General features: G+C 41.9%; 1 protein-coding gene across 1 annotated transcript; it reads right to left on the bottom strand.

Moving 5' to 3' along the window:
- Positions 1-2,320: 2,320 nt before the first annotated feature.
- ela3l (elastase 3 like) lies at positions 2,321-7,319 on the bottom strand. Its single transcript, XM_061673477.1, has 8 exons — positions 7,280-7,319; positions 5,904-5,992; positions 5,608-5,705; positions 5,117-5,245; positions 3,501-3,637; positions 3,111-3,256; positions 2,414-2,566; positions 2,321-2,338 (listed from the first exon to the last, which is right to left on the bottom strand). The coding sequence occupies exons 1-8, from the start codon at positions 7,317-7,319 to the stop codon at positions 2,321-2,323; spliced, it is 810 nt and encodes a 269-aa protein (XP_061529461.1).
- Between the last annotated feature and the right edge of the window lie 4,364 nt (positions 7,320-11,683).

Raw genomic sequence — 11,683 nt, forward strand, 5'->3', positions numbered from 1 at the left:
CGTCTGCAGTGATGCGGACTTTGTATCGACCCGTTGTGGTAAAGAAGGAGCAAAGCAGAAAGGCGAAGCTCTCGATTTACCGGTTGATCTACGTTCCTACCCTCACCTATGGTCACGAACTGTGGGTCGTGACCGAAAGAACAAGATCCCGGATACAAGCGGCCGAAATGAGTTTCCTCCGCAGGGTGTCCGGGCTCTCCCTTAGAGATAGGGTGAGAAGCTCGGTCATCTGGGAGGGGTTCAGAGTAGAGTCGCTGCTCCTCAGCATTGAGAGGAGCCAGATGAGGTGGCTCGGGAATCTGTTTAGGATGCCTCCTGGACGCCTCCCTGGTGACGTGTTCCGGGCACGTCACATCGGGAGGAGACGACCCAGGACAAGCTGGAGAGACTACGTCTCTCGACTTGCCTGGGAATGCCTCGGGATCCCCTCGGAAGAGCTGGAGGAAGTGGCTGGGGAGAGGGAAGTCTGGGCTTCCCTGCTGAGGCTGCTGCCCCCGCGACCCGACCTCGGCTAAGCGGAAGACAATGGATGGATGGATGGATGGTACTTTTGACCAATTTTCTTGCATTTTAGCTTGATAGAAGCGAAAATTATGGACACCTCTCGCTAACTCTGTCTCTCTCTCTCTCATACACACACACACACACACACATGCTCACACACACACATGTGCGCGGACACACACACATACACGCGTGTGCACGCACGCACACGAACCCGAACACACACACACACAGACGCTTAATTAATTCTCATATCTTGTGCCCTCGTCGTCAATTCCCCTGTCAAAATGTCTCGCAAATGTGACCGACGGGATGTGCAGGGCAGAAGAATTTTTCATTTTCTCATCAATATTATGATTTCGGGCCATGACTCTCACACACAGCGCTCTCATTGCAGTGAGGCACATAAATGAGAGAAGCGTTAATCTCAGCTTTGCCATTGTCACCCTCTCCATTCTCGGTTATCACGAGAATATGAGGGCGGATTCCCTAGCTGAGCATTAAGGTCATGGAAGGCCATGGAAGGATATTAGTAGTATGATATTTTATACTGAGGGTCCATTTCATAATGGAGCTGATGCCATTCAGCGAGGTTATTGTAGCTGGACTCTTTTTTTGGCAGCTATTTTCAGCATGCCACATGTGTTTGTTGGCTCTCTCATCTGTTCACGCTGGCTCATCATGCACAGTGAGATGTCAGGCCCAGTTTTACAACATGAGCGTGTGAGGACACCTGCTGGATAATTGTTGACATTGTTCCTTGATGTTTAGTCCATAAGTTATTTATGGCCGTTATTTCTCAACTTTTGTTGCGCCAGGGCACATATTTTGCATTAGAAAAATCTCCACCAACAAACACAAATGTCATAAAAAGTGGCTACAAAATTCTATACAGCCCTATTCAAATGCCAGGTTTTTGTGATTTAAAAATGAGACCAAAACGTTTCCACCATTAATGTGACCTGTAACCAGCACAAGCCCAGAATGAATGAATAAAATGGGAAATTGCTGTCACGTATAATAAACAGCCAACACTTGTCAGAAATACCTCTACATTGCTGTTGGCCCTTGGTTGCCTCATTTTTGCTTTGTGTCACTATAGCCAAAATGAGAGATACGCGTTTCAGATATGCCGTTGCCCGAGTGACGTGGAAACAGATTGGTTTGCAGCACTTGTGTGGCTGCAGTTCAGTGCCCGAGTGGCATTAGCAAGAGAGATGGCGCTGTCTATTACCAACTATCAATGCATCAATGCACAGCATTGAATTCAGTCACAGAGTGCTATTAGCGGTAGTGGTGCAGTTAGTAACACTGTTTCAATGCATGCATTTAAAAAATTATGATCTTATCTCAATTTTTTTACTCAGTGTAAAATCTGGGCCTGTTTAGCTGAACACGAAGCTGATATACTCACAGGAAGCTATGACTTTTTCTTTTGTGTGAATGAGAACGGGTGTATACACAGGTTTACATACGTACATTCAGCCATCTATTGGAAGAGCATTGATTTGTTCTGCCTGTCACGATATGTCGCTTGCATAGCTCATTCACACTCAATGAAGGTATAAATGTGAGTGTGAATTGTTGTCCGTCTCTAAATGTGCCCTGTGATTAATTAGTGACCAGTTCAGGATGTATTCCTTTTGCCCGAATTCAGCCGGGATAGGTTACAGCTCCCCGTAACTCTGAACAGGATAAGCGGTGTAAAAAAATAATGGCTGGATGGAAGTTACCTCATGGGTCATGTTTTACATATGACATCATCACACAAGACGACTGTGGAGAGTTGGGTAGTTTTATTGACACTTCATTATCTTTAGTTGTTCATCATAACCTAAAAAAAGATACTGACAATTAGATTAAAAAAGCAAACTTGACATTAAGTAAAGTAGATTTTGTGCATCTGTACCTGATCAATCCAGTCATTGAAGGCGGACACGCGGGTAAAGACTGTGGGCTTCTTCTTGTAGTTGCAGCCCAGGCCGGAGACGAAGCTGGCGATACCATGCACCTCCCAGGCACCCTCCATGTTCCTACAGTTCAGAGGGCCGCCTGAATCTCCCTGAGAAGCAGGACATTATGTTTTATTCTGCTGGCGGTTGCAGGCACACTGACAAAGTATAAGACCTTGGAGTGAAAATGAGTTTCGTGCCCCCCAAAAAAAGAATCACTGACTAGAAAAGGCAATGCTCTCCGAAAATGGTGGGAAGGCAAATAATTGCTGTCAACGAACCGAAAAAAAAAAGTTTCAACCGAATAGTTATTTATTATAGGATAACATATTGCAATACCAAATTACAAAGCAAAAATGCCCCGAAGCGGCCTGGAGCAGTATAGGAGATGAGCAATCTGATTAGATGCTTAGTATGTGCCAACATATAAATATTCTACCACTAAATGCTTTTAAACTTTGGATGTTGGCACACGTACATTAGGCTCAAACAAAGTGTCTAAGATAATGCTTTTTTAAATAATGTTTTTATTTCCTACTACAGTCCCAGGTGGAGATAATTATTTTATTTGAGTATTCAACAATTAATTAACCAATTTGTAATAGGTCTGACAATTATCGCCCTCTCCCCACATACAGTACGTAGACCACTTACATTACACCCAGCCACGATTCCATCCCCACCGGCACACACCATGGTGGTCCTGACAGCGATGCCCCACCAGTCAGGCTGCGAGCAAGTGGGGTGGTCAGCCACCGGCATCAAAGCCTGCTGCAGCTTATCAGCAATGGGGCCTCCGGCTAGAACACACAGGCACACCGTGTGAACGACCACACGCACTAGCCGCCGCCAGCGGCCTCCACAGGCAATCGCAAACCTTCAGTTCAGGAGCATTAACTCCCGAAAATGATTTTGCCAGGATCTAATGCGTGTTATTTTTATTACAACTTTATTACTTGTAAATCCAAACATCATCTAAAAGACATCAAGTCAGTCTGTGGCTGCTCAGCTATAAAATTAAATCAAACTAAAGTAAACACTTACTGTACAGTCTACCCCATCCAGTGATGAAGCAGGGGTAGAGATTGGTCAGCAGGGTGTCAGCAGGGGGGATGCATGCCAGCTGAACCTGGTCACTCAAAGTCACCGGCTCAGACAGTTTGATCATGGCGATGTCGTTTCTGCACACAGGTAAGTTCATTGTTTGGACTGGAGGCAAATTTAGAACCAGACACTAAGAGGACAACATCACACTACAGTTCTGTTCAGAATAATAGTGGTTTGTTGAAAAAAAAAGTGGCTTTTATTTCCGTACAAGCATTTACAACACTGCCCACTCTATTCCAAATCAAAACAGATGAAAATTAATTCCTTTTCAGAAAGTGAAGAAAAAGGAACAATAGGCTCCTCAAAACAAAAGCTTTGCCCCTCATTCATCTTTACAAAAACATTTACACCATAAACTGAAAAATGCTTGAAATTTTTGTTTTCCTAGGACTCATTAAACTAATATTTTGTAGTACAGTGGTGCCTTGAGATATGGGTTTAATGCGTTCTGTGATTTTGGTCATAACTAAAGAAAAAACCCTCAAATAATCATTCCCAATTGAAATGCCAATAATCCATTCCAGCCTTATTATAATGTGGTTTTAATAAAGACAATGGATAATATTGTACCTTTTTAAAATAAATAACACAATTAAAGTAGCATGTAAAGAATTCAACGATTTGTGAATCATGATTCATTTATTGCAGCTTTTTATGGTGTGTGCGACTTGGCCACCGAGGGGAAGTATAATACAGTCACGCAGCCACAAAACAAGAGTATGACAACCACTGTAAGTGACTTAGTAAGCTGCAGTAATAGTAGCTGTTTTTGCAGAGGATAAAGATAAAGAATATATGCCTGTGAGTATTGTTGTTTTCTCAGTCTACATGTGTTGCTGCACAAGCTATGTTCAAATTAAAGCGTTATAACACTGAAACTCACATGCTATTTGTCAGACAGTCGATGGCATTTCACAAAAGTTCAACAAAATTGTGATATGCATACAAGGCTAGTAGTGGGCAATGTCATTTTTTTTTAACAAAACACTAGAGCTGGAAAACGTCTGTCTTTTTTGCCACCTGTCCCAGCTTTTTTGGAATGTGTTGCAGCCATAAAATTCTAAGTTAATGATTATTTGCTAAAAACAATAAAGTTTATCTGTTTGAACATTAAATAACTTGTCTTTGTAGTGTATTAAATTAAATATAGGTTGAACATGATTTGCAAATCATTGTATTCTGTTTTTTTTTCATGTTTAACACAATGTAACAACTTCAGTGGAATTGGGGTTGTATAACTGTACAGCGTTTGACTGGAAATCTTTATGAAACCATTATATTCAACAACAGAAACCTAACAAAAGTACGATGGTCCACCGTTGTTGCTTCTGTGAATGCACTAAACACTTGTCTTGTCTTTTCACAGGGTTTACATGAACATAAGAAAAATGCTGCTTTCAGTTCCCAAATATTAGCCTTTTAGCCTTCAAATTATACCAGCCAAATCAGCGCAATGTCAAATGCAAAAGGAAACCAACCAATTAAAAATCAAACTCAATCACCTGCCCAATTCAGAGCCCACAATCTCTATTTTAAATAGGAGCATATCTTACCCGAAAGCCACGAAGATGGGATTCCATTTCTCATGCACAATGATCTTCTCAGGCAGGATGGCCTTGGAGCCGGCCTCCTCCTCCACCAGGTTGTGTTTGCCCACAAACACCCTGTAGGAGAGCTTCTTGCTGCAGACGGGCACAAACATGCACATGCTGTTTGAGCATGTCATTTAAATGCAATTCGATTTTGATTCATTTACAGTAGTGTGTATTGTCCAAAAATTGTAATTAGCTGAAAATGAAAGCCTTTTTATTGACTTTTATGCATACGTTTTGAATTTTACATCACAGTGTCACACTCAAAAGAATGGGAAGCTTTCCCAAAACCCATGAAAGGTCTGTTGAGTTCGTTTCTCGAGAGCACCTCAGCCGCAAATGCAAATGCCAGCCGGGGAGAATCAAACCTGAGGCCCTTTTGTCACGGGGTGCATTCGTGCCAGCTGTCTATGTGGTTGAGTGTGTGGGTTCTTGTATGTTAACACTCCTACTTGATGCAATGAGCGGCAGTCATGACCCAGTTATCAGCAATCAGGGATCCCCCACAAGTGTGCCTCCACTCTCCATCCCTCTCGTACTGAAGCGAAATCTACACATGGAACAAATGCACACACTCACAAAAAGGTCTTGGAAATGGATGACGGCTCATTTCTGAGGCAAACCTCTAATTACTGCACTTTCAGCAGCTCTTGAGTCTGTCAGCTAAGAAGCACATGCCAGGTGTGGGACGCTTGCCAGCAGATTTGAAAAGTCAGACAGATGTGTGATGTGGATGTGTTAGCATTACCTGCCAGGGCCAGCTGTGAGGCCTGGCATCTTCGCCGTTGACCACACGGGAAGTCTGCGGCTCAACGGTTGGGGTGCCGCAACCCAGGGCTGAGGGAAGCGTGCATAAGAGCAGCAGGTGGAAGAAAAAGTTCTTTTTACATTTGCAGATTATTAAACCACCGGCTATTCTTTCTTACTGTTTTTGGTATTCTAATGGTACTCTCTCTCTGTCTCTCTCGCTTTCTCTCTCTATCCATCCATCCATCCATCATTGTTCAGGTTCTTGATCCGTGTTATGGCACTCGTTACCACAGCCCCTTGTTGCGAGGCAGAATTTTCTCTTTAAAAATTAGTGAATAACACATACAGTAGTATACCAGCTGCTTGTTTGTTGGAATGGCAAATTTGAGGCCGATGCCAGTAGTAACGGAAAGCCAGGTGAGCGTACATTAAGGAAAAATGCATAAAAATAAGATTTTAGTCTCCTAATAACATTTGTAAATTTTACTATCCATCCATCCATCCATCCATTTTCTAAGCCGCTTCTCCTCACTAGGGTCGTGGGCGTGCTGGAGCCTATCCCAGTTATCATCGGGCAGGAGGCGGGGTACACCCTGAACTGGTTGCCAGCCAATCGCAGGGCACATACAAACAAACAACCATTCGCACTCAGTCACACCTACGGGCAATTTAGAGTCTCCAATTAATGCATGTTTTTGGGGATGTGGGAGGAAACCGGAGTGCCCGGAGAAAACCCACGCAAGCACGGGGAGAACATGCAAACTCCACACAGGCAAGGCCGGGGATTGAACCCGGGTCCTCAGAACTGTGAGGCTGACGCTCTAACCAGTCGCCCACCGTGCCGCCTAAATTTGACTATTGTAACATGATTTTTTTTTCATATATTGGTCCTTTTTTTGTTTTAATGTTATGACTTTATTCATGTAAAATTGCATCGTTTTAGCCATTTATTTACAACTTCATTCTCATAGTGTTGTTTTTCAGTGTGGTCTTAAAACACAATAGAGCTGCATTAATTTTGCAATTAAATCTCTATGCTGTATTAAAAAAAAAAAAAAAATCCATCCATCCATTTTCTATTGCGTTTCATTAGAGTTGGAGTGCACCCTGGAATGGTCGCCAGCCAATCGCAGGGCACACCTAGACAAACAGCCATTCACACTCAAATTCACACCTATGGACAATTTAGAGTCTTCAATGAATCTAACATGCATGTTTTTTAATATGGGAGGAAGTCAGAGTATCTGTCAAAAAAATACAAAAGCACAGGGAAGAACATGTCAAGACAGGAAAGCTGTAGCCTGGATTTAAACCTGAACCTTAGAACTGTGAGGCAGACGCCGCCCCCCATAGGAGTGAAGATGATGTTCTTACCAGCAGCAATGAGAACTGAGGCCAACACAATGGGGATCATGTTGATTGATGAGTCTCTAAAGAGGCCGTTCAACACTCACTCGCTTTTAAACGTTCTTCCGCAGGCGATCCCCCTTTGGGAACACAAGTTACACACACTATTGGTGTGTGTAGCGGCCCTCCGAGTGTAAAGTGAGCCAATGGCGACGCGGCCCACACAGGTGGCTCCTCTGGAACATTTCTCATGACCTTCATTTGGTGCTACACGTCATGTCTAACCACTACTTACTTTACAACGTGTGCTAAATACGTTTAACTGTGTGACTGCTTGTTAATGTTTTTTAAATAATGGAGTCACATTTCAAACAATATCATATTCTGAAATGGAACCATCATTTCTTTATTCCCTTTCGATGTCAATCCAGTGTAACCTGGAATTAAATGCTCGGATAACAGCATGAGAAGCCAACATCTGGATTAATGGCGTACGACGTGTTTGCTCTGAAACACAAAATGAAAATCCAACCAAGGAAGTATTGGAATAATAAATAACCAGCTGGTGTCATCGGGGTAGCTAATATTGACAGTCAGGCATAGTAAAACAAACTACTCGCTGCAGGAATTGGTCATATTTTATGAGCATTTGTATGCTGAAACAGTTCAACAACTTCACCATAGATGCAGGATTTTTTTCACGCGATGATATAGTCGTGTCTTGTTGCAAATCTCAGAGTGAGACGCAGCTCATTTTTTAAACATGACACAAAATTTATAATAGGCTACTTTGATTGTTTTATGCAGCATTTCACAATTTGCAGCGACACTGCTTCGGAATTCGGAATCAGTGGCACAGTGTGGTTTAACCTATAGACTTGCAGCATTCCCTGTGGTCCCCTGCCTTTTTGACACTTTAGGACCGCTGTCATTCTGGCTTCAACAATGCAAAATTGAGCCAAAACAAGTATGCATATCTAATGTGTAAGATTAGGGTTTGTTTGTCGACTCGTGCATCAGTCCCCCATTTACAAATGTACATGCAGTACACGTCATGTGAGGAGGGGGGAAAAAAGACCAAAGACTTGACTTTGGAGACCTTATAGCTGGTTACAGCCATGACAGTCGGACAGGGAGTATTATGAGTTTTGTTTCTTTCTTTCTTTCTACTATCCATCCATCCTTGAATACAGCTGCACTGAAGACTCTTGTTTGGAAATGCCATCCGAGCGCACTCTGCTACACTCTGGACCGTTTGGAAACTCAAGAGTGTTGTTTGGTTACTCAGAGCACCACACTCTGAGATTGCCAGATCGTACTCTGGCCGCTCTGACTGGCTAGGAGGAACGGCAGAACGGCAGGGAGGGGGACGGGGGATTTTAACAACCTCATTTACCATGCATGCACCGCGGATTATGTGGGTATAACTCAAATTGGTATCGTTCGTAAATTCAAAGAAAGGGAGGACGTGCTGCCTCTCGGAACACTCGCGCTCTCAGAGTAGAGTTAGGGTGGCAAATTGAATTTCCGAACGAACTCTAAATTGTCCATAGGTCTGAATGTGAGTGTAAATGGTTGTTTGTCGACATCAGTCGTCACCAACACGATGCCCACATGATTAGCCTGTTGTGAAATGGCTCACCAGTGGGACATGATAGGTGTATATGTGGGTGTTTATGTGATTTCGGGCACTTTTGAGTTTTGTTTTTGTCATCACCACCACACTACACTATGTGATGACATGTGATGGTAATGACATTTCAAAGTTTTTAGCTAACTGTGCTATGCTGGTAGAGTTATCTTACATTTTTCTTTTAGCTAGCTAGTCCTGTACAACATTTTTACATGACTATCAAGTTTTTACAGGAAAATCTTGAAACATATTAACAGTCCAAGTCGTTTGGTGATGACATGCAATAAAAATATGTGACTTAAGGGTACAAATGAGGAAAAAACTTACTCTTCCAGTTATTAAAATGTCTGACTTCTCTCTGCCCTAGCATGCACTTGAGTGACAAGACAAAATGACACAGGGAGTTAAAGAATCAGATTTTGAATAAACTTTAGTGATCTGAAAATGGTCAATGTGGCGGTAATGACAGCAACTTTAAGGGACAGACATATTTTAGTAAAAAATAAAAAACAGAATTTGAAATGTTTTGTATATATGATGAGAAATCATTAATTCTATTATATTTTAAGGAATTTATGGTAAAAGTTTTAGCATTTTTTAGTACAACCCCAATTCCAATGAAGTTGGGACGTTGTGTTAAACATAAATAAAAACAGAATACAATGATTTGCAAATCATGTTCAATCTATATTTAATTGAATACACTACAAAGACAATATATCTAATGTTCAAACTGATAAACATTATTGTTTTTAGCAAACACTAATTAACTTAGAATTTTATGGCTGCAACATGTTCCCAAAAAGCTGGGACAGGGTCATATTTACCACTGTGTTACATCACCTTTTCTTTTAACAACATTCAATCAACGTTTGGGAACTGAGGACACTAATTGTTGAAGCTTTGTAGGTGGAATTCTTTCCCATTCTTGCTCGATGTACAGCTTCAGCTGTTCAACAGTCCGGGGTCTCCGTTGTCGTGTTTTACCCTTCATAATGCGCCACACATTTTCAATAGGAGACAGGTCTGGACTGCAGGCAGGCCAGTCTAGTACCCGCACTCGTTTACTACGAAGCCACGCTGTTGCAACACGTGCAGAATGTGGTTTGGCAATGTCGTGCTGAAATAAGCAGGGGCATCCATGAAAAAGATGTATGTTGCTTGGATGGCAGCATATGTTTCTCCAAAACCTGTATGTACCTTTCAGAATGAATGGTGCCTTCACAGATGTGTAAGTTACCCATGCCATTGGCACTAGCACAGCCCCATACCATCACAGATGTTGGCTTTTGAACTTTGCGTCCATAACAGTTCTCAATTAGCCTGTTCACCGGTCGGATGTTCCAAACAAGTGTTTGATGAGCATTGCTCAACTTTCTCAGTCTTTTTTGCCACCTGTCCCAACTTTCTTGGAAAGTGTTGCAGCCATAAAATTCTACGTCAATGATTATTTGCTAAAAACAATAAAGTTTATCAGTTTGAACATTAAATACCTTGTTTTTGTAGTATATTCAATTAAATATAGGTTGAACATGATTTGCGAATCATTGTATTCTGTTTTTATTTATGTTTAACACAATGTCCCAACTTCATTGGAATTAGGGTTGTAGAAAGATAGCGCTTCATATAGCCAAACCCTGTGCTAGGTACAGGGTGAAAACTGTAAAATACCACCATAAAACAAATCAAAAAATTTCAAAATATACTAATATTAACATGACATTTTAGACAACACTTATAATTAGGCACGCCCACTGCTGGTTATTGAAATATATTATTAATAATATTATTATTTAAATATATTTTTTCTTTAAATCTTTACATCAAGGACACAAACAGGCCCGTAATCAAATAAAAACCCATATATGTTTCTACCCTTGTTAAATAAATATTGATTATTGTTGTGAAACCATAACATGATCAGTGTGACACACTTAGTGCTGTTGAATGACAAACTGTGTCCTAATGTTTTGATTGGTAGTGTGAACGCATATCATAATAACTTATAATTAAAGTTAATTGAAGTTTGTTGTTTAAGATGTGTGTATCAAACTGGTAGCCCTTCACATTAATCAGTCCCCAAGAAATAGCTCTCACTTTCAAAAACGGGTTGACATATTTGTCCCTGTGTTTGACTGGCAAACAGTCCAGCTCACCCGCGACCCTAAGGAGGACAAGCGGTATAGAAAATGGAATTATTATTATTATTCTCGGGTGGACGACTGGTTAGAGCGTCAGCCTCACAGTTCTGAGGACCAGGGTTCAATCCCCGGGCCCGCCTGTGTGGAGTTTGCATGTTCTTTCCGTGCCTGCGTGGGTTTTCTCCGGGCACTCCGGTTTCCTCCCACATCCCAAAAACATGCATTAATTGGAGACTCTAAAATGCCCGTAGGCATGACTGTGAGTGCGAATGGTTGTTTGTTTGTATGTGCGCTGCGATTGGCTGGCAACCAGTTCAGGGTGTACCCCGCCTCCTGCCCGATGATAGCTGGGATAGGCTCCAGCACGCCCGCGACCCGAGTGAGGAGAAGCGGCTCAGAAAATGGATGGATGGATGATTATTCTCACCACTAGGTGGGACAATTTAGCTACAATAGCATGTAGTTTAAAGTTATACTATTTTTTTCTCCCTCTCTTGTTGAAAAGAAAACAGCAAATTATGACTTGAAAACTGTTCCAGAAGAAAGTCTGACAGCTTCCAGTTTCATTTTTGATTGGACTCAGATGACCCTTTTTTTCTGGCCGTGTGGAGACAGAAGGAGCACGACAACAAGAGAATAAGTCGAGATAGTCAGCAT

Source organism: Phycodurus eques, chromosome 3 (assembly GCF_024500275.1).
Source record: "Phycodurus eques isolate BA_2022a chromosome 3, UOR_Pequ_1.1, whole genome shotgun sequence".
NCBI classification, from domain to species: Eukaryota; Metazoa; Chordata; class Actinopteri; order Syngnathiformes; family Syngnathidae; genus Phycodurus; species Phycodurus eques.

Excerpts from the sequence above, each read along its gene's own strand:
- ela3l (XM_061673477.1), bottom strand. The coding sequence starts at position 7,319 with ATGATCCCCATTGTGTTGGCCTCAGTTCTCATTGCTGCTG. Across the intron at positions 3,638-5,116 it reads CCCATCTTCGTGGCTTTCGG|AAACGACATCGCCATGATCA; the intron begins GTAAGATATGCT and ends ACCTGTGTGCAG. Across the intron at positions 3,257-3,500 it reads TGGATGGGGTAGACTGTACA|CCGGAGGCCCCATTGCTGAT; the intron begins GTAAGTGTTTAC and ends TGTGTGTTCTAG.